We start from the raw sequence: 24,046 nt of genomic DNA, 5'->3' as shown, positions 1-24,046 counted from the left end.
TACTCCCTGCTTCTCATATATGTGTCATACAACTCCCTCTTTTTCTTTCTCAGAGTTGCAATATCCCTTGAGAACCAAGGTTACTTATTCCTATTCACTTTGCCTTTAATCCTGACAGGAACATACAAATTCTGCACTCTCAAAATTTCTCCTTTGAAGGCTTCCCACTTACCGATCACATCCTTGCCAGAGAACAACCTGTCCCAATCCACGCTTTTTAGATCCTTTCTCATTTCTTCAAATTTGGCCTCCTTCCAGTTAAAAATCTCAACCCTAGGACCAGATCTATCCTTGTCCATGATCAAGTTGAAACTAATGGTGTTATGATCACTGGAACCAAAGTGCTCCCCTATACAGACCCCTGTCACTTGTCCTAACTTGTTTCCTAACAGGACATCCAATATTGCATCCCCTCTAGTTGGTCCCTCTATATATTGATTTAGAAAACTTTCCTGAACACATTTTGCAAACTCTAAACTATCTAAACCCCTAACAGTATGGGAGAAAGTCCCTCGAGAAACTCCTGATGATCTGAGGACTCATGCCAAACTTCTTCCGCTGTCTGAGGTGAAAGAGGCGCTGCTGTACTTTTTTTCAATGCACAGTCCAGGTGAGATCCTTGGTGATGTGTACACCTAAGAACTTGAAAATACTCACCTTCTCAACTACAGTGTCATTGATGTCAATAGGGGTTAGCTTGTCTCCGTTACTCCTGTAATCCGCTATCAAGTCCTTCGTTTTTGTGACATTGAACCCTATCTAAACTCATAATTTTGCATACCCTTTCATATCTCCTCAATCCTCTACATTCTCGGGAATTAAGTCTTGACTTATTCAAACTTTCCTTATAACTCAGGTCCTCCAGACCCAGCAACATCCTTAGAAATCTTCTCTTTGCACTTTCAACATTGTTCACATCTTTCCTGTAGGTGGGTGACCAAAACTGCACACAGCACTCCAAATGGTAGGCCTCACTAATGTCTTATGCAATTTCAGCATAACATCCCATTTCCTGTAGTCAGTACATTGATTTATGAAGGCCAGTGTGCCCGAAGCTTTCTTTACAACCCCATCTACCTGTGGTGGCACTTTCCATAGGACTATGAGATATGGGAGCAGAATTTGGTCATTTTGCTCATTGAGTATGCTCCACAATTTCATCATGGCTGATCCAATTTTCTTCTCAGCCCCAGTCTCCTGCCTTCCCTATATCTCTTCATGTCCTGACCAATCAAGAATCTGTCAACCTCTGCCTTAAATATACATAAAGACTTGAGCTCCATAGCTGACTGTGGCAAAGAATTTCACAGATACTCATCTCTGGCTAAAGACATTCCTCCTCATCTCTGTTCTAAAAGGACACCATTGTATTCCGAGGCTGTGTCCTCTGGTTTTAGACTCTCCCACCACAGGAAACATCCTCTCCATGTCCTCTCTATCAAGGACTTTCACCATTCGATAGGTTTGCATGAGGTCACCCCTCATTCTTCTGAATTCCTGTGAATACAGGCCCAGAGCCATCAGACGCTCTTCATATGGCAAGGTATTCAAACCTGGAATCATTTTCGTGAACCTCCTTTGAACCCTGTCTAGTTTCAGTCCATCCTTCTGAGATAATGGCCCCAAAACACTGGTTGTGGATGATCAGCCATGATCACAGTGAATGGCGGTGCCGGCTCGAAGGGCCGTATGGCCTACTACTGCATCTATTATCTATTGTCTAAAACTGCTGACAATCCTCCAAGTAAGCCCTCACCAGTGCTGTATAAAGTTTCAACATTACACTCTTGCTGTTATATTCTAGTCCTTTTGAAATGAATGCTAACATTGCATTTGCCTTCCTCACCACAGACTCAAACCTGCAAATTAACCTTTAGGGAACCCTGCACAAGTCCCTTTGCACCTCAGTTTTTTGTATTTTTCCTACAGGTAGAAAATAGTCAACCCTTTCATTTCTTCTACCAAAGTGCATGACTGTGCACTTCCCGATACTGTATTCCATCTGCCACTTCTTTGCCCATTCTCCTTATCTGTCTAAGTCCTGCTGTAGCCTCTCTACTTCTTCAAAGCTATCTGCCCATCCATCTATCTTCGTATTGTCTGCAAACTTTGCAGCAAAGCTCTCAATTCCATCATCCAAATCATTGACATATGACGTGAAAAGAATCAATCCCAACACAGACCCTGTGGAACATCACTAATCACCGGTAGGCAATCAGAAAAAGCTTCCGTCAGTCCCACTTTTCCTGCCAGTCAGCCACTGTTTTATCCATGCTAGAATTTTTCCTGTAATACCATGTAGTTTGTAGCTTGTTAAGCAGCCTCATGTGAGGCACCTTGTCAAAGGCCTTCTGAAAATCCAGTACACAACATCAACTGATTTTCTTTTGTCTATTCTGCTTGTTATCTCTTCAAAGATTTCCAACAGACTTGTCAAGCAAGATTTTCTCTTGAGGAAACCACGCTGAATGCGGCCTGTTTTATCATGTGGCCCCAAGTATCTTGAAACCACATCCTTAACATTGACTCCAACATCTTCCCAACCACTAAGGTCAGACTAACTGGCTATAGTTTCCTTTCGTCTGCCCCTCTTCCTTCTTGAAGAGTGGAGTGATATTTGCAGTTTTCCAATCTTCCAGAACTATTCCAGAATCTTGTGATTCTTGAAAGATAATTACTAATACGTCCACAATATCTTCAGCCATCTCTTTCAGAACCCTGAACACCTTCTAGTCCCGGCAACTTGTTCACTTTCAGACTTCTCAGTTTCCCAAGGACCTTCTCCCTATCTGTGCTATCAGTCCACGTCTATTCAAGTACCCATATAAAATAGAGGGTTACGGGTAGTGTGGGTTTAGTACTTTTTTTAGGAATATATGGGTCGGCACAATATCGAGGGCCGAAGGGCCTGTACTGTGCTGTAGTATTCTAGTGTCTAGTGTCTGGTCCCTCAGAATATTTTCCAATGACTTTTCCACAAGTGATGTCAAGACTCACCAGCCTATAATTTCCTCGTTTATGTTTAGAGCATTTTTAAATAGTGGAACAACATTGGCTATCCTCCAGTGCTCTGGTAGTTCTCCTGTCACTGAGGATGATTTAAGTATTTGTGCTAGAGCCCCGTCAATTTCTGAACTTGCCTGCTGTAGGATCTGTGAAAACACATTGCCAGGTCCTGGGGATTTATCCACCTTGATTTAGACCATAAAACCATAAGACATAGGAGCAGAATTAGGCCATTTGGCCCATCGAGTCTGCTCTGCCATACGATCATGGCTGATCCTTTTTTTCTCCTCTTCAACCCCATTTTCCGGCCTTCTCCCCGAAACCTTTGATGCCATGTCCAATCAAGAACCCTTCGATCTCTACCTTAAATACACCCAACGACCTGTCCTCCACAGCTGCATGTGGCAAACAAATTCCACAAATTCATCACCCTCTGACTAAAAAAATTTCTCCACTTCACTTTTTTGAACAGAAGTCCCTCTTTCCTGAGGCTGTGCCCTCTTGTCCTAGACTCTCCCACTATGGGAAATGTCCTTTCCATATCTATTCTCTAGTCCTTTCAACATTTGAAAAGTTTCAATGAGTTCCCTCCTCATCCTTCTAAATTCCAGCAAGTACAGCCCCAGAGCCATCAAACATTACTCGTATGATAACCCTTTCATTCCTGGAATCATCCTTGTGAACCTCCTCTGGACCCTCTCCAATACCAGCACATCTCTTCCAGGATGAGGAGCCCGAAACTGTTCACCGTATTCAAGGTGAGATCTCACCAGTGCCTTATAAACCCTCAGCATCACATCCTTGCTCTTGTATTTTAGACCTCTTGAAATGAATGCTAGCCTTGCATTTGCCTTCCTCACCACCAACTCAACCTGCATGTCAACCTTTAGGGTGTTTTGCACAAGGCCTCCCCAAGTCCCTTTGCATCGCAGATGTTTGGATTTTCTCCCTGTTTAGAAAATAGTCCACACATTTATTTGCCTCAGGTTAGCAAACATCATCTCCTCCTTGATCTGTACAGGGTCCATGAAATTGATGCTGCTTTGCCTGACTTCTATAGACTCCGTGCCCATCTCCTGAGTAAATAAGGATGCCTGAAATTTATTTAAGATCTCCTCCATTTGTTTTGGTTCCACACGTGGATTACCATTCTGATCTTCTAGACGACCAATTTTGCCCCTTGCAATCCTTTTGCTCTTAACAGATCTGTCGAATCCATTAGGATTCTGCTTCTCCTTGTTTGCTGGAGTAACTTCATGTCGCCTTTTAGCCCTCCGAAGTCTGCGGGACTAAGAGGAACAAATTTCTAGAGATTGCACATTGTTGCAAGAAACATAAGGTTGTTATAGTCAGTGATTTTAACTTGCTGTGTATTGACTGTGGTTCCCATACTGAAAAAGGACGAAATTGACAAACTCAATCCTAATGTGTTCAGGAATGTCTCCTTAATCGGTACATAGAAGTTCCAACGAGATAGAATGTAATTCCGCATCTGGTATTTGGGAATAAGACAGGGCAGGTGACAGAAGTTTCTGTCGGTGAACACTTTGCATATAGTAGTCATAATGCCATGAGTTTGAAGATAATTATAGGAAATGATAACTCTGGTCAAAATTCTAAATTGAAGAAAAGCCAATTTTGATGATAGCAGAAAGGATTTGGCAAGTGTGGATTGGTACAGGACTAAAGAGATGAATCCATGGTCAGATCAGCCATGATCTTTTTGAATGGCAAAGCAGGCTCAATGGGCCAGAGGTTTTCAGGCAAAGGTGTACTTGGTAAGTGGGAAGTCTTTGAGAGTGAAATTTTGATGGTACAAAGCTTGTATATGCCTGTTAAAATAAAAGGCAAGGATAATAGATTTAGGCAACCTTGGTTTTACAAAGAAACAGAAAACCTACAGCACAGTATAGGCCCTTTGGCCCACAAATTTGTGCTGAACATGTCCCTAGCTTAGAAATTACTCGGCTTACCCATAGCCCTCTATTTTTCTAAGCTCCATGTACCTATCCAAAAGTCTCTTAAAAGACCCTATCGTGTCTGCTTCCACCATCGTTGCTGGCAGCCCATTCCACGCACTCACCACTCTCTGAGTAAAAAAACTTACCCCTGACATCTCCTCTGTACCTACTCCCCTGCACCTTAAACCTGTGTCCTCTTGTGGCAACCATTTCAGCCCTGGGAAAAAGCTTCTGACTATTGATAGGTTGCAGAAGTGGGCTGAGAAGTGGCAGATGGAGTTCAACCCAGAGAAGTGTGAGGTGGTACTCCAAGGCAGAGTACAAAGTAAATGGCAGGATACTTGGTAGTGTGGAAGAGCAGAGGGATCTAGGGGTACATGTCCATAGATCCCTGAAATTTGCCTCACAGGTAGATAGGGTAGTTAAGAAAGCTTATGGGGTGTTAGCTTTCATAAGTCGAGGGATAGAGTTTAAGAGTCGCGATGTAATGCTGCAGCTCTGTAAAACTCTGGTTAGGCCACACTTGGAGTACTTTGTCCAGTTCTGGTCGCCTCACTATAGGAAGGATGTGGAAGCATTGGAAAGGGTACAGAGGAGATTTATCAGGATGCTGCCTGGTTCAGAGAGTATGGATTATGAACAGAGATTAAGGGAGCTAGGGCTTTACTGTTTGGAGAGAAGGAGGATGAGAGGAGACATGATAGAGGTGTACAAGATAATAAGAGGAATAGATAGAGTGGATAGCCAGCGCCTCTTCCCCAGGGCACCACTGCTCAATACAAGAGGACATGGCTTTAAGATAAGGGGTGGGAAGTTCAAGGGGGATATGAGAGGAATGTTTTTTACTCAGAGAGTGGTTGGTGCGTGGAATGCACTGCCTGAATCAGTGGTGGAGGCAGATACACTAGTGAAGTTTAAGAGACTACTAGACAGGTATATGGAGGAATTTAAGATGGGGGGGTTATATGGGAGGCAGAGTTTGAGGGTCGGCACAACAATGTGGGCTGAAGGGCCTGTACTGTGCTGTACTATTCTATGTTCTATCCACACGATCAATGCCTCTCATCATCTTATACACCTCTATCAGGTCACCTCTCATCTTCCGTCGCTCCAAGGAGAAAAGGCCAAGTTCACTCAATCTATTCTCATAAGGCACGCTCACCAATCCAGGCAACATCCTTGTAAATCTCCTCTGCACCCTTCCTATGGTTTCCACATCCTTCCTGTAGTGAGACGACCAGAACTGAGCACAGTACTCCAAGTGGGGTCTGACCAGGGTCCCATATAGCTGCAACATTACCTCTTGGCTTCTAAATTCAATCCCACGATTGATGAAGGCCAATACACCGTACGCCTTCTTAACCACAGTGACAACTTGTGCAGCTGCTTTGAGCATCCTATGGACTCAGACCCCAAGATCCCTCTGATCCTCCACACTGCCAAGAGTCTTGTACTATACTCTGCCATCATATTTGACCTACCAAAATGAACCACTTCACACTTATCTGGGTTGAACTCCATCTGCCCTTCTCATCCTGCTGTAACCTCTGACAGCCCTCCACACTATCCACAACACCTCCAACCTTTGTGTCATCAGCAAATTTACTAACCCATCCCTCCACTTCTTCATCCAGGTCATTTATAAAAATCATGAACAGTGAGGGTCCCAGAACAGATCCCTGAGGCACTCCACTGGTGACCGACCTCCATGCAGAATATGACCTGTCTACAATCACTCTTTGCCTTCTGTGGGCAAGCCAGTTCTGGATCCACAAAGCAATGTCCCCTTGGATCCCATGCCTCCTTGCTTTCTCAATAAGCCTTGCATGGGGTACCTTATAAAATGCCTTGCTGAAATCCATATACACTATATCTACTGCCCTACCTTCATCAATGTCTTCAGTCACATCCTCAAAAAATTCAATCAGGCTCGTAAGGCATGACCTGCCCTTGACAAAGCCATGCTGACGATTCCTAATCAGAATATACCTCTCCAAATGTTCATAAGTCCTGCCTCTTAAGATCTCCTCCATCAACTTACCAACCACTGAAGTAAGACTCCCTGGTCTATAATTTCCTGGGCTATGTCTACTCCCTTTCTTCAATAAAGGAACAACATCTGCAACCCTCCAATCCTCCGTAACCTCTCCCATCTCTATTGATGATGCAAAGATTATTGCCAGAGGCTTAGCAATCTCCTCCCTCTCCTCCCACAGTAGCCTGGGGTACATCTCATCCGGTCCCAGCAACTTATCCAACTTGATGCTTTCCAAAAGCTCCAGCACATCCTCTTTCTTAATATCTACATGCGCAAGCTTTTCAGTCTGTTGCAAGTCATCACTACAATCATCAAGATCCTTTTCCATGGTGAATACTGAAGTAAAGTATTCATTAAGTACCTCTGCTATTTCCTCTGGTTCCATACATACTTTCCCACTGTCACACTTGATAGGTCCTATTCTTTCACGTCCTATCCTCTTGGTCTTCACATACTTGTAGAATGCCTTGGGGTTTTCCTTAATCCTGCCCACCAAGGCCTTCTCATGGCCCCTTCTGGCTCTCCTAATTTCCTTAAGCTCCTTCCTGTAAGCCTTATGATCTTCTAGATCTCTAACATTACCCAGCCCTCTGAACCTTTTGTAAGCTTTTCTTTTCTTCTTGACTAGATTTATTACAGCCTTTGTACACCACAGTTCCTGTACCCTACCATAACTTCCCTGTCTCATTGGAAAGTACCTATGCAGAACTCCACACAAGTATCCCCTGAACATTTCCCACATTTCTTCCGTACTTTTCCCTGAGAACATCTGTTCGCAATTTAAGCTTCCAATTTCCTGCCTGATAGCCTCACAATTCCCCTTACTCCAATTAAACACTTGTCTAACTTGTCTGTTCCTATCTCTCTCCAATGCTATTGTAGAGGAGATGGAAGTATGACCACTATCTCCAAAATGCTCTCCCACTGAGAGATCTGACACCTGACCAGGTTCATTTCCCAATACCAGATCAAGTACAGCCTCTCTTCTAGTAGGCATATCTACATATTGTGTCAAGAATCCTTCCTGAACACACCTAACAAACTCTACCCCATCTAAACCCCTTGCTCTAGTGAGATGCCAATTGATATTTGGGAAATTAAAATCTTGCATCACAACAACTCTGTTATTATTACACCTTTCCAGGATCTGTCTCCCTGTCTGCTCCTCGATATCCCTGTTACTATTAGGCGGCCTATAAAGAACACCCGGTAAAGTTATTGACCCCGTCCTCTTCCACAGAGACTCTGTAGACCATCCCTCCATGACATCCACCTTTTCTGCAGCCGTGACACTATATCTGATCAACAGTGCCATGCCCCCACCTCTTTTGCCTCCCTCCCTGTCCTTTCCGAAACATCTAAAACCCGGCACTTGAAGTAACCATTCCTGTCCCTGAGCCATCCAAGTCTCTGTAATGACCACCACATCATAGCTCCAAGTACTGATCCACGCTCTAAGCTCATCTGCTTTGTTCACAATACTCCTTACGTTAAAATAGACACAACTGAAACCTTCAGTCTGAGCACGTCCCTTCTCTATCACCTGCCTATCCAAAGGGTTCCGGCCCGAAACGTCAACTCATCGTTTCCACGGATGCTGCCCGTCCTGCTGAGTTCCTCCAGCGTGTTGTGAGTGTTGCTATCCTCCCTCTAGCACTGTCTACAAGCTTCTTCTATTAGTGAGCCAACCTCCTCTTCCCCAGTCTCTTCAGTTCAGTTCCCACCCCCCAGCAATTCTAGTTTGAACTCTCCCCAAGTAGCCTTAGCAAATCTTCCCTCCAGGATATTGGTCCCCCTGGGATTCAAGTGCATCCCGTCCTTTTTGTACAGGTCACACCTGCCCCAAAAGAGGTCCCAATGATCCAGAAATCTGAATCCCTGCCCCCTGCTCCAATCCCTCAGCCACGCATTTATCCTCCCCCTCATTCTATTCCTCTACTCACTGTCCCGTGGCACAGGCAGTAATCCCAAGATTACTACCTTTGTGGTCCTGCTTCTCAACTTCCTTCCTAACTCCTTGTACTTTCTTTTTCAGTACCTCTTCCTTTTTCCTACCTACGTCATTGATACCAATATGTACCACGACCTCTGGTTGTTCTCCCTCCCACTGCAGGGTATCTTGGACGCGTTCTGAAACATCCCGGACCCTGGCATCTGTGAGGCAAACTACCATCCGAGTTTCTTTCCTGCGTCCACAGAATTGCCTGTCTGATCCCCTAAGAGTCCCCTATCACTACTGCCTTCTTCTTCCTTTCCCTACCCTTCTGAGCCACAGGGCCAGTTTTCTAGAGACGTTGAGGCCCTGGTTAAGATAAAAAGGGAGGTGCATAGCAAGTATAAGCAGGTAGGAACAATTGAGGTGCTTAAGTATCAGAAATGCAAGAGAACACTGCTAAAAGAAGGCATTGGGTTGTTCTGGCAGAGAAGATGAAAGACAATGCAAGGGGTTCTACAGACATATTAAGATCAAAAGGATTGCATTGGGACAAAATTGGTCCTTTGGTAGATCAAAGTGGTAATTTATGATGGGGGAGATCGTTAATGGATTTTTTGCATATGTACTGTCGAGGAGATGGACACAGAGTTTATAGAAATGAGGCAAAGTAGCAGTGAGGTCATGAACCCTCGACAGATCATAGAGGAGGTGGTGTTTGATGTCCTGAGGCAAATTAGGCTGAACAGATCTGCAGGGCCTGACAAGGTATTCCCTTGGACTCTGTGGGAGACAGTGGAGGCTGTAGCAGAAATATTTGAATCATCCTTCGTGACAGGTGAGGTACCAGAGGATTGGAGGATAGGTGTTGTCCCAGTGCTCAAAAAAGTCTCTCAAGAATAAGCCAGGAAGTTCTAGGCCAATGAGCCCGATTTTAGTAGTGGAAAATTATTGGTAGGTATTCTGTGGGACTGGATATACACGTATTTCAATAGACGGATTGATTATGGATAGTCATTATGGCTTTGTGCAAGGTAAGCTGTGTCTAATAAATCTTGTAAAATTTTTTTCCAGAATGTTACTGAAGGGTTGATGAAGCCAAGGCAGTAGATGTCTGCATGGATGTTTAACAGGTTTCTTCATGGGGGGTTTCTCAAGAAAGTTCAGTGGCTTGACATTCCAAATGAGGCTTATTTATTTATTGAGATACAACGCAGAGTAGGCCCTTCTGGCCCTTTGCGCCATGCTGCCCAGTTATCCCCCGATTTAACCCAAGCCTAATCACAGGACAGCTTACACTGACCAATTAACCTACCAACCCATACAGCTTTGGTCTGTGGGAGGAAACCAGAACACTCGGGGAAAACCCATGTGATTACAGGGAGAAGGTACAGACTCCTTACAGGCCGTAGCGGGAAATGAACTTGGATCGTCTGTGTTGTGCTAACCATTATGCTACTGTGCTGCCCCGAGGCACTAATTTGGATTGGAGTTTGGCGTTATGGTTGTAGATGGTTGTCTCTTTGACTGGACATCTGTGACTAATGGTATGCCACAGGGATTGGTGCTGGGTTTGTCATCTATATCAAAGATCTAGATGATAATGTGGTTAATTGGGTCAGCATATTTGCGGATGACATGAGGATTGGGGGTGTAGTGGACAGCGAAAAAGACTATCAAAGCTTGCAGAGGGATCTGGACCAGCTGGAAAAATGGGCTGAAAAATGGTGACTGGGATTTAATGCAGACAAGTATGAGGAGGACCAAACGGGGTAGGTCTTACATAGTGAACGGTAGGGCACTGAGTGTGGTAGTACACAGGGATCTGGAAATTTCATTGGACGTGGCATCACAGGTAGATTGAGTCTTTCAGAAAGCTTTTAGGCATGTTGGACTTCATAGATCAAAGTATTGAATGCCAGGGGTTTGGGATGTTATGTTGAAGTTGTGTAAGATATTGGTGAAGCCTAATTTTGGAGTATTGTGTTTAGTTTTGGTCATCTACACAGAGGAAAGATGTAAATAAGATTGAAAGAGTACAGAGAAAATTTACAAGGATGTTGCCAAGATGGGAGGATCTGCATTATAAGGAAAGATTGATTACGTTGGAACTTTGTTCTCTAGAACTTAGAAGATTGAGGGGAGTCTTGATAGTGGTACACAAAATTATGAGGGATGTACATAAGGTTAATTCAAGCAGGCTTTTTCCACTGTTTGGGTGAGACTTGAGCTAAAGGTGAAGGGTTAAGGGTGAGAGGTGAAATGTTCAAGGGGAACGAGGAGAGACTTCTTCACTCAAAGAGATATGAGAGTATGGAACAAACTGTCAACACAAGTGGTGCAAACACGAGAAAATCCGCCGATGGTGGAAATTCAAGCAACACACAAAAGGTGGATGTGATCTTGATTTCAATGCTCAAGCTAAGTTTGGATAGGTACGTAGGTGGGAGGGGAATGGATGTCTCTGTTCTGGGTGCCGATTCGTGGGACTAATCAATTTAACTGGTTCGTCACGGACTGGATGGGCCTATTTCTGTGCTGTAGTTTTCTATGACTAATATCTCACTGTTTTCATATTGTATTTTGTCTTTCCTTGATGTTTGCCTGTGTGTGACCCACACTCACCTATGTCTTCTGCAGCTTATCGAACCTGGTTACACTGGAACTCCGGGAGAACCTTCTAAAGACACTGCCAACGTGAGTATGAGCCATTGTTATCAATGTCATCCAATAGCCTGCCCTCTGTACTACAAAACATTGCCGTCATCTGCAAACTGCTAGTCTTAACTCTGTACTCTACCACATTCTCTCATCCACAAAATGTCCCAGTCTTGACTCGTACTCTACCACTTTCTGTCATCCTCAAACTGTGCCATTCTTGACTCTACTGTGCCACATTGCTTTCATCCACAAACTGTGCCAGTCTTGACTTTGTACTCTACCACATCCTCTCATTCACAAACTGTGCCAGTCTTGACTCTGTACTCTACCACATCCTCTCAGCCACAAACTGTGCCAGTCTTGACTTTGTACTCTACCACATCCTCTCATTCACAAACTGTGCCAGTCTTGACTCTGTGCTCTACCACATCCTCTCATTCACAAACTGTGCCAGTCTTGACTCTGTGCTCTACCACATCCTCTCATTCACAAACTGTGCCAGTCTTGACTCTGTACTCTACCACATCCTCTCATTCACAAACTGTGCCAGTCTTGACTCTGTACTCTACCACATCCTCTCATTCACAAACTGTGCCAGTCTTGACTCTGTACTCTACCACATCCTCTCATTCACAAACTGTGCCAGTCTTGACTCTGTGCTCTACCACATCCTCTCAGCCACAAACTGTGCCAGTCTTGACTCTGTGCTCTACCACATCCTCTCATTCTCACACTGTGCCAACCTTGACTACTCCACCACATGCTCTCATCTACAAACTGTGCAAGTCTTGACTCTGTGCTCTACCACATTGCTCTCTTCCAAAAACTGTGCCAACCTTGACCCTGTCCTGCGCCATATTACTGCCTACTGTAAACCATATCAGTCCTTGGAAATCATGAGGGCTGTGGATGGTCTTTCTCCTGAGCTCGACGAAACTGAAACACATATGCAGAGGATTAAGTTGAGAGAGGGAAGATTTAAATCAGACCCAAGGGGTAAATTTCTGGGAGTGTACACGATATTGACACTGTCATCTGGTCCCTTAACACTTCCTCTTTACTCCAGGAAGCGCAGTAGTGTCTCCTCTCTCTTTCTCTGGCTAGGATGATGATGGTTCCTTTTAGTGGGGTGGTACCCCACTCCTCAGAAAGGAACAGCGTGTGCGTGAATGGATTTCAGCTGAGTAGGGGGTTGCACAGGTCCAGACCCACCCTCTCAACATCCCCTCCCAGATCCAGCGGCATGGTGGGGTCCAAGACCGCTGGGGGAAGTTCTGTTGCAGTGAATGGCCAGACCAAGCTTCGATGCAAGGGATGGCCTTTCCGCGCTTTCCGTGTTTGCTAGATGGCCGTTGACCCTACGAGAGGGTTCATCCACCCTTTGACAGGTCTTGTTTTTTGTCCTGCAGGGTGTCTCGCCACCCTCCTCACCAGACAAGCCTGGTGGGGGAGCTGTTTTGGTTGCCGACCACCCGACCATGCGACAGGTAGTACTGGGTTACATGGCACCAGTAGCACTCAGACGAGTGACCTGACCAGCATCTCCACTTCCTGAGGAGATTGAGAGAATGAGTGCTCCCCCTCTTCTCTTCTAACCAAGTTTCTGCAGGAGTGTGAACAGCTGCATCACTGTCTGGTATGGGAATTGCAAGGCGTCGGTCTGCAAAACCCTACAAAGGATGGGCTGAGGACTGTGAAGAGGATCATCAGGGTCTTCCTTCCACACATCCGAGATATTTACCAGGAGCGTTGTGTATGCAGGGCGATTGGCGTTGTTGATGATCCCTCCCATCCATCTAACAGTCTTTTTGACCCCCTACCATCAGGCAGGAGTACGGTAGCATTACGGCAAGATTGTTGGGATGGGAAGCAACCTCTTCCCCAGTTTGTGAACTACTGAACTCCCTGCCACCACCCAGGTGTCATCACATGTGAAGCAGCAGTAGCATTATACTTTTTACTTTTTAACTTGTACTGTAAATACACCTGATTTGTGACAATATTGTGTGTCGTGTGTGAGTTATACTGTTGTGCACCTTAGTCCAGAAAAATATTGTTTTGTTTGGCTGTATACTGGTGACCATGGTGATCGGATCTCTGGCACTGAGCCTGGTTCCGTGGTGCAGAAGGGAAAGAGGAAGATGAAGAATGCAGTAGTCATAGGGGATTCCATCGTGAGGGGAACAGACAGGAGGTTCTGTCAGCCTGTTAGAGTTAACCGCATGGTGTGTTGCCTCCCAGGTGCCAGGATACGGGATGTCTCAGATTGGGTGCAGAGTATTCTGAAGGGAGAAGGTGAACAGCCAGAAGTCTTAGTACACTTTGGCACCACTGGCATTGGTAGAAAAAGGGAGGAGGTCCTGAAGAGAGATTTCAGGCAGTTAGGTAGGAAGCTGAAAAGCAGGACCTCCAGGGTAGTAATCTGAGGATTGCTGCCTGTGCCACATGCTAGCATGTGTGAGAATAGCATGATCAGGCGTATTAATGTGTGGCTGAGAGACTGGTGTAGGGGACAGGGCTTCAGACTCCTGAATCATTGGGGCCTCTTCCGGGGGAGGTACGACCTGTACAAGAAGGACGGGTTACACCTGAACCTAAAGGGGTCCAATATCCTCGTGGGCACATTTAATAGAGCTGTCAGGGAGGGTTTAAACTAATTTGGTGGGGGGATGGGAACAAGAGTGACAGGGTTGAGGAAGGGGAAAACAGAAATAAATCAAAGGTAGCGTGCAACAGAGATTATAGAAAGAATAGGCAGGAGATGAGGCTTAATCACAGCCAGTGGCATGAGTTACAGGGCAGTAGAGTCATGGTGCAGTTAAAACAGAGAGCAACAAATCCTGGACTGAGAGTGTTGTATTTGAATGCACACAGCATAAAGAATAAAATGGATGATCTTGAAATTCAGCGACAGTTTGGCAAATATGATGTTGTAGTCATCTCTGAAACTTGGCTAAAGGATGGCTGCCATTGTGAGCTGAACGTCCAAGGATATACAGTGTATCGGAAAGATAGGTTAGTAGGCAGAGGGAGTGGTGTTGCTCTGCGTATAAAAAATAATATTAATAATATTAGAAATAATAGGATTGGAAGGCGCAGTCTCTATGGGTTGAGTTAAGAAATGGCAAGCGTAAAAGGACCCTAATGGCAGTTGTATACAGGCCTCCAAACAGCAGCTAGGATGTGGATTACAAATTACAGCAGGAGATAGAAAAGGCGTGTCAGAAGGGCAATGTCATGATAATCGTTGGGGATTTTACCATGAAAGTGGATTTGGGAAAACCAGGTCAGTACTGGATCTCAAGAGAGAGAATTTGTAGAATGTCTAAGGGATGGCTTTTTAGAACAGCTTGTTGTTGAGGCCAGTAGGGAATTGGCTGTGCTGGATTGGGTGTGGTGCAATGATCCGGAGGTGATAAGAGACCTTAAGGTTAAGGAACCCTTAGGGGCAGTGATCACAATACAATTGAGTTCACATTGAAAATTGAGAGGGAAAAAATAAAATCCAATGTGTCGATATTTCAGTGGAATACAGGAAATTACAATGACATAAGAGAGGAACAGGCGGAAGTTGACTGGAAAGGGACACTAGCAGGAAGGATAGCAGAGCAGAAATGGCTGGAGTTTATCCGAAAAATGAGGGAAGTGCAAGACAGATATATTCCAAATAAGAAGAAATTTTGGAATGGAAGAAGGACACCACCTTGGCTGAAAAGTGAATTGAGAGCCAAAGTAAAAGCAAAAGAGAGGGCATACAAGGAAACTAGACTAGTGGGAAGATAGAGGGTTGGGAAGCTTTTAATAACTTGCAGAAGGAAGCTAAGAAGGTCATTAGGAATGAAAAGAATTATGAAAGGAAGCTGGCAACTAATATCAAAGAAGATACTAAAAACTTCTTAAAGTACATAAAGGGTAAAAGAGAGTCGAGGGTAGATATGGGACCAATACAAAATGACGCTGGAGATATTGTAATGAGAGATGCAGAGATGGCAGGGGAACTGAATGCGTATTTTGCATCAGTCTTCACAGTGGATGTCTGCAGTATACTGGACATTCAAGAGTGTTGGAAGTGAAGTTTGTGTAGTGAAAATTACGACTGAGAAGGTGCTCAAGAAGCTTAAATGGTCTGAGGGTGGATAAATCTGGACCTGATGGAATGCACCCTTGGGTTCTGAAAGAAGTAGCTGGAGAGATTGCGGAGGCATTAACAATGATCTTTCATGAATCAATAGATTCTGGCATTGTTGCTGATGACTGGAAAATTGCAAAGTTGCTGCACTATTTAAGAAGGGTGGGAGGCAGCAGAAAGGAAACTATAGACCTGTTAGCCTGATATCAGTGGTTGGGAAGTTGTTGGAATCGATTATTAGGGATGAAATTACAGAGTCCCCTGAGGCACAAGAAGATAGGCCAAAGCCAGCATGGTTTCCTGAAAGGAAAATTCTGCCTGACAAGCCAACTGCAATTCTTTGGGGAAATTACAAGCAGGGTTGACAAAGGAGATGCAGTAGATGTGGTGTACTTGGATTTTCAGAAGGCCTTTGACAAGGTACCGCACTTGAGGCTGATAAGCAAGGTAAGAGTCCATGGAATTACAGGAGAGTTACTAGCATGGGTGGAGCATTGGCTAGTTGGCAGAAAACCGAGAATGGGAATAAAGGGATCCTATTTTGACTGGCTGCCGGTTACTAGTGGAGTTCCACAGGGGTCGGTGTTGGGACCACTGTTTTTTGCAATGTACGTCAATGATTTGGACTACAGTATTAATGGATTTGTGGCTAAATTTGCCGATGATACAAAGATAGGTGGAGGAGTGGGTAGTGTTGAGGAAACAGAGAGCCTGCAGAGAGACTTAGATAGTTTAGGGGAATGGGCAAAGAAGTGGCAAATGAAGTGCAATGTTTGAAAGTGTATGGTCATGCACTTTGGTGGAAGAAATAAATGGGCAGACAGTCCTGACAAAGGGTCTCGGTCCGAAACATCGACTGTACTTCTTCCTATAGATGCTGCCTGGCCTGCTGCATTCCAGCAGCATTTTGTGTGTGTTGCCAGACTGTTATTTAGATGGGGAGAGAATTCAAAATGCAGAGATGCATAGGGACTTGGGAAACCTTGTGCAAGATACCCTAAAGGTTAACCTCCAGGTTGAGTTGGTTGTGAAGAAGGTGAATGCAATGTTGGCATTCATTTCTAGGGGTATTGAATATAAGAGCAGGGATGTGATGTTGAGGCTCTGTAAGGCACTCATGAGACTACACTTGGAATATTGTGTGCAGTTTTGGACTCCTTATTTTAGAAGGGATATAGTGACATTGGAAAAGGTTCAGAGAAGATTTGCAAGAATGATTCCAGGAATCAAAAGGTTACTGTGTGAGGAACGTCTGGCAGCTCTTGGGCTGTATTCCCTGGAGTTCAGGAGAATGAGGGGGGATCTCATAGAAACATTCCGAATGTTAAAAGACATGAACAAATTAGATATGGCAATGTTATTTTCCATGGTAAGGGGAGTTGAGGATAAGAGGGCACGACTTCAGGATTGAAGGACATCCATTTGGAACAGAGATGCGGAGAAGTTACTTCAGTCACGGGGTGGTAAACCTGTGGAATTTTTTGCGATGAGTGGCTGTGGAGGCCAGGTCATTGGGTGCACTTAATGTACAGTTTTTCCAGAGTTCTTGGGTTCTTGTTTAGCCAGTGCATCAAAGGATATGGGGAGAAGGCAGGGGAGTGGGATTTGACTATAAGAATTGGATCAGCCCATGAGTGAATGGTGGAGCAGACTTGATGGGCCGAATGGCCTACCTCTGCTCCCATATCTTATGGTCTTAATGGTCTTATACAGTTGAATGCCAATAAAACTGAACTTGAACAGAAACTTTAACTTTTCCACACAGAGGGTGGTTGGTTTCTGGAGCTGGGACAGAGGGTGGTTGGTTTCTGGAGCTGAGTGCCGCAGGAAGCATTTGAGGCAGGTACAATCGAAATATTTTTAAAAAAAAACATTTGGACAGGAAGGTTTAGAGAGACATGGGTAAAACATAGAAATCTTCAGCACATTGCAGGTCTTTCAGCCCACAATATTGTGCCGACCATGTAACCTACTCTAGAAACTGCCTTGAAAATGATGTCTAGTTTGGAAATGTAAGACTGAACTGACTGAAACGTTCTGCGTTCTGGTATGGCTGACAGACTAGATGGAGGCAGACAGTTCCTTGGCTGGCAAGTTCAGAATGAGGGGGTCATGGCTTCTGCCTACAGGGCTTAGCATTTATGAGTGAGATGAGGAGAAACTGCTTTTCCCAGAGAGTCGTGAATCTGGAATTCTCTGCTCAGGGAGGCAGTAGAGGCTAGCTGATTAAATAGTCTTAAGATAGACAGATATTAAAATAGTTAGATAGATTTTTGTACAGCAGGTGAATAAAGTGTTATGGGAGAAGAGGCAGGTAGGTGGATCTGAAGCCCCGGCAAGAAAAGCCGTGATCTTACTGATGGCAGAACAGGCCTGATGAGCCAGATGCCCAACTGCTGGTTATATATTTACCTGTGACAGACTGCCCAGTCACTACCCAGATCACGCTCTCTTCTCGCTACTGCCATCAGGATGGAGCTATAAGAGCCTCTGAACCCACATAATCAAGTACCGGACTAGTTATTACCTTCAACCATGAGGCTCTTGAACCAGTGGACATAACTTCACTTGCCCCATCACTGAGCTGTTCCCAGAACCAATGAACTCACTTTCAAGAACCTTTCATCCCATGTCCTTGATATTTATTGCTTATTTGTTTATTATTGATCCATTTTTTGATATTTGCACAGTCTGCTGTCCTTTGCACATTGATTGTCCTGTTGTGTGGATCTTTGATTCTATTAAGGTTCTTAGATATACTGTATGTCACAAGGAAACTAATCTCAAGATTGTGTTTGGTGACATATATATACCTTGATAATAAATTTACTTGAACTTAGATTTAGAAACATAGAAAACCTGTGCCGAACATGTCCTTCCTGAGAAATGACCTAGGGCTAACCATAGCCCTCTATTTTTCTAAGCTCCATATACCTGTCCAGGAGTCTCTTAAAAGATCCTATCATATCCGCCTCCACCACCATCGCTGGCAGCCCATTCCACGTACTCACCACTCCCTGTGTAAAAAAAAAACACTTACCCCTGATATCTCCTCTGTACCCACTTCCAAGCATCTTAAACCTGTGCCCTCTCTGCTAGCCATTCCCTGGGAAAAGGCCTCTGACTATCCACACGATCAATGCCTCTCATCATCTTATACACCTCTATCAAGTCACCTCTCATCCTCTGTCACTCCAAGGAAAAAAGGCCAAGTTCACTCAACCTGTTTTCATAAGGCATACTCCCCAATCCAGACAACATCTTGTAAATCTCCTCTGCACCCTTTCTATGGTTTCCACATTCTTCCTGTAGTGAAGCGACCAGAACAGAGCACAGTACTCCAGAAGTGGGGTCTGACCAGGGTCCTATACAACTGCAACATTACATCTCGGCTCCTAAACTCAATTCCACGATTGATGAAGGCCAATGCACCGTATGCTTTCTTAACCACAGCATCAACCTGCATAGCAGCTTTGAGTATCCTATGGACTCTGACCCCAAGATCCCTCTGATCCTCCACACTACCATTAATACTATATTCTGCCATCATATTTGACCTACCAAGATGAACCACCTCACACTTATCTGGGTTGAACTCCATCTGCCACTTCTCAGCCTAGTTTTGCGTCCTATCAACGTCCGGCTGTAACCTCCGACAGCCCTCCACACTGTCCACAACACCTCCAACCTTTGTGTCCTCAGCAAATTTACTAACCCATCCCTCCACTTCTTCATCCAGGTCATTTCTAAAAATCACAAAGAGTAGGGTTCCCAGAACAGATCCCTGAGGCACAGCACTGGTCATCGACCTCCATATAGAAGATTCCTTAGGTTTTGAAGCACAGATAAATGGGACCAGCCCAGATGGACATTTTAGTTAGCATGGACAAATTGGGCAGAATAGTCTTCCACATTGTTTAACTGTGTGCTATCTCCTGCAGATCTCTGTCTTTCCTGGTGAAGCTGGAAGAGTTGGACCTGGGCAGCAATGAACTTGAAGTGCTGGTAATTAACCTGTTTACCCTACTTTCCCTCTGCATCAGGTTGTAAGGCCACAGACACACTGCCCTCCCCCACCTCCGCCACCTGAGAAATAGACATATTGAACCTGTTTACCATCTGTAATGTCCTGGTTAAGATTTTTTACTGATAATGGTATAGGGTATTTCATTTAATAGCTTTCTGTAGAAGTAGTGCGTCCTGCTGATAGAATGTTTGGGTTTCAGCTAAAGATAGGGCCATGATGTTTAGCTTAGGAATGTTGTGTCAGCTAATCAGGATGGAGGATGGTGGCATTGGACGAACGTTCTGGAAAAAGCTGGGCGGAGAGATATTTGTGACTGTGGTGGGATTTATGGTCTTTTGGTGGGAGATGTAGAGAGCAGAAGTTCGGGAGAGACAGCCGTAGACAGACAGTTGATCTGACGGGAAGATGCGATGCAAGGAGTGCTTCGTGAAAAGGAGTCCACGATGGAAAGTTCTACCAGTGATTGGTGATAAGAATTCAGTGATGTGAGTGATGGCCATGTGCTGCTTTTGGACAATATGAGGTCCGACACCTGTGTACATTTAGCCTGGTTTAATTGTAATGGGCCTTTTATTTTTATTCCTCTTAATAACTTTGATAGAGCTGAAATTAGAAAATATGCTTTCTTTATAATAGTATGCGGTGTACGATCTGTAATATTACTTCCCAATGGATAATTGTGTATGGGCACTGTTTACACAGCAGTCGATCTGTTATGTAACTGGCAACAATGAATATCAATCGAGACAGGTTATATAAAACAACAGTAAGTTTTTCGAGGAGGTTACCAGGAAAATGGATGAAGGGAAGGCAGTGGGTATCGTCTACATGGACTTCAGTAAGGCCTTTGACGAGGTTCCGCATGGGAGGTTGGTTAGGAAAATTCAGTCGCTAAGTATACATGGAGAGGTGGTAAATTGGATTAGACATTGGCTCAATGGAAGAAGCCAAAGAGTGGTGATAGAGAATTGCTTCTCTGAGTGGAGGACTGTGACTAGTGGTGTGCCACAGGGATCAGTGCTGGGTCCATTGTTATTTGTCATCTATATCAATGATCTGGATGATAATGTGGTAAATTGGATCAGCAAATTTGCTGATGATACAAAGATTGGAGGTGTAGTAGACAGCGAGGAAGGTTTTCAGAGCCTGCAGAGGGACTTGGACCAGCTGGAAAAATGGGCTGAAAAATTGTAGATGGAGTTTAATGCAGACAAGTGTGAGGTATTGCACATTGGAAGGACAAACCAAGGTAGAACATACAGGGTTAATGGTAAGGCACTGAGGAGTGCAGTAGAACAGAGGGATCTGGGAATACAGATACAAAATTCCCTAAAAGTGGCGTCACAGGTAGATAGGGTCGTAAAGAGAGCTTTTGGTACATTGGCCTTTATTAATCAAAAGTATTGAGTATAAGAGCTGGAGTGTTATGATGAGGTTGTATAAGGCATTGGTGAGGCCGAATCTGGAGTATTGTGTTCAGTTTTGGTCACCAAATTACAGGGAGGATATAAATAAGGTTGAAAGAGTGCAGAGAAGGTTTACAAGGATGTTGCCGGGACTTGAGAAACTCAGTTACAGAGAAAGGTTGAATAGGTTAGGACTTTATTCCCTGGAGCGTAGAAGAATGAGGGGAGATTTGATAGAGGTATATAAAATTATGATGGGTATAGATAGAGTGAATGCAAGCAGGCTTTTTCCACTGAGGCAAGGGGAGAAAAAAACCAGAGGACATGGATTAAGGGTGAGGGGGGAAAAGTTTGAAGGGAACATTAGTGGGGGCTTCTTCACACAGAGAGTGGTGGGAGTATGGAATGAGCTGCCAGATGAGGTGGTAAATGCGGGTTCCTTTTTAACATTTAAGAATAAATTGGACAGATACATGGATGGGAGGTGCATGGAGGGATATGGTCTGTGTGCAGGTCAGTGGGACTAGGCAGAAAATGGTTTGGCACAGCCAAGAAGGGCCAAAAGGCCTGTTTCTGTGCTGTAGTTTTTCTGTGGTTTCTAACCAAATATTTATTAAACGTGGATAAACAATAAAAAAACAAACGAAAACCTTAACTGGAAGTTAACCGTTATGCAGCCGTTCAACAAATCGTCACTCGGCACTGGTTCATCAAGCGTTAAATGCGAAAACAGTTTTTAAAGCGGTAAAGTCAGATACAGTTCTTCAAACGGTAAATTCGAAAGTCCAACAGATTTATACATTCAATTGGGAGAGACTTCTCTGGAGAAGGATTTCTTCATAGACGCGACTTTCCTGTTGGTTCTGTCCAAAGGAAATAAACAGTTTAAAGCAACTGACCTTAATTTCTTTTAGAGAGAGCAAACCTTTGCATGAACTTCCTTGCTCTTTTTGCAAGAGTTATTCTCGATGCAGGTCGCTACTTCTTCAACGAAGACTCAATAAGGTCGATCCTTATTAAACAGCCGAACATTCCTGACTTATTTTAATCCTTCATATCCTGTACTTTGATGAAGTCTTCACTCTCCAATACTGCTGGAAAAAGGTACATCAACACAACTAACAAAAATTTCCAGTCCAGCACTATTGTACCTTGCAACAGAACGTAACACTCCGTTTTAAAAATGAAACTGCGTCATAAAAACATACGCAACAGAAACAAAGACACATTAACGTTCCAGCTGGAAAACTAAAAAGTAAAAACTGACTGCATCATCTGAGGTCTTCCCTTATATACCCGTGGTGCACATGTCATCATGTGACCTCCCATCGGCGGGAAAATTACATCAGGTGACCTGCAAAAGACCATTACATCATTCTCACAAAAAAAAAATCACAGGTCTCCTTGAGGTATGTAACAGATCAAATTGTGGTTCCGTCAATCGAAACATTTCATCTTTCCTGTTTGATTGGACCCAAATCATACTGACCCTAGACATATATTGGTTCAGAAAGGTGACCTTCTCACCACTGAGTTTATATTGGGAGCTTGGCAAGGGGCATACAAGTTGTTTCTCTCTGGCTCGCTCTGCATTGGGTTGTGAGGCCACAGACACACTGCCGCTTGTCTCACAGAACCGGCCGTAATGAACCCCTTTCCCTCTGCATCTGGTCGTAAGGCTACAGACACACTGCCTCTCGTCCCCCAGCAACAGCCATATTGCACCTGTTTACCCTCAAATCCCTTAGCGTGGGTTGTAAGGCCACAGTCACACTGCCGCTGGTCCCCCAACCAGCTGTAATGACAAACACGAGAGGTCTTCGTATCTTGGAAATCCAAGCAATGTACACAGAAAGCTGGAATGGTCGACAGGCAGGAGGCAGCGAGTGGGAATAAAGGGGCCTTTTCTGGTGGGCTGCCACTAAATAGTGATTTTCTTCAGGGGGTCAGTATTGGGACCACTACTTTTCACATTGTTTGTCAGTAACTTAGATAATGGAATTGATGGCTTTGTGGCAAAGTTTGCGGATGATACTAAGATAGGTGGAGGGGTAGGTAGTGCTGAGAAAGCAATGTGATTGCAGCAGGACTTAGACAAATTGGAAGAATGGACAAAAAAATGGCAGATGAAATACAGTGTTGGGAAATGCATGATGATGCATTTTGGTAAAAGGAACAATAGTGCGGACTATTATCTAAATGGGGGGAAATTTCAAACATCAGAGGTGCAGAGGGACTTGGGAGTCCTTGTACAAGCCTCCCAGAAGGTTAATTCACAGCTGGAGTCTGTGGTAAAGAAGGCAGTTGCAACGTTGGCATTTATTTCAAGGGGAATAGAATATAAAAACAAGGAGACAATGTTGGTGCTTTATAAGACACTAGTCAGGCTGTGCTTGGTGTATTGTCAGCAGTTTTGGGCCGCATATCTCAGAAAAGATGCATTGTCATTGGAGAGAGTCCAGAGGAAGTTTATGAGGATGATTCCCGGAATGAAGGTGTTCACATATGAAGAGCATTTGGCAGCTTTGGGCCTGTACCCACTGGAATTCAGAAAAATGTGTGGAGATGTCATTGAAACCTTCCGAATATTGCGAGGTCTAGATGAGGGTGGATGTGGAGAGGATATTTCCTGTATTGGGGCTATCCAGAACTAGAGGGTACAGCCTTGAAATTGAGGGATGACCTTTCGGAACAGAAGTAAGGAGGAATTATTTTTTTAGGCAAAGAGTAGTGGATCTGTGGAATGCTCTGCCACAGACTGTGGTGGAGGTCAAGTCCATGGGTGTATTCAATGTGTAAGTTGATAGATTCCTGATCGGTCAGGGCATCAAGGGATATGATGAAAGGGCAGCTATTTGGGGTTGAGTAAGATCAGGGATCAGCCG

At 44.3% G+C, this 24,046-nt stretch overlaps 1 protein-coding gene across 1 annotated transcript in view; it reads left to right on the top strand.

Annotated features, from left to right (window-relative positions):
• Positions 1-24,046, top strand: part of scrib (scribble planar cell polarity protein) — a 353,260-nt gene that overhangs the window by 59,321 nt on the left and 269,893 nt on the right. Inside the window, 2 exon segments of the mRNA XM_072254338.1 lie at positions 11,579-11,635; positions 19,670-19,733. Of these exon segments, the coding sequence (XP_072110439.1) occupies positions 11,579-11,635; positions 19,670-19,733 (121 nt within the window).

The sequence above is a fragment of the Mobula birostris genome, chromosome 3 (assembly GCF_030028105.1).
Source record: "Mobula birostris isolate sMobBir1 chromosome 3, sMobBir1.hap1, whole genome shotgun sequence".
NCBI lineage: Eukaryota > Metazoa > Chordata > Chondrichthyes > Myliobatiformes > Myliobatidae > Mobula > Mobula birostris.
This window is presented reverse-complemented; position numbering and strand designations above follow the sequence as displayed.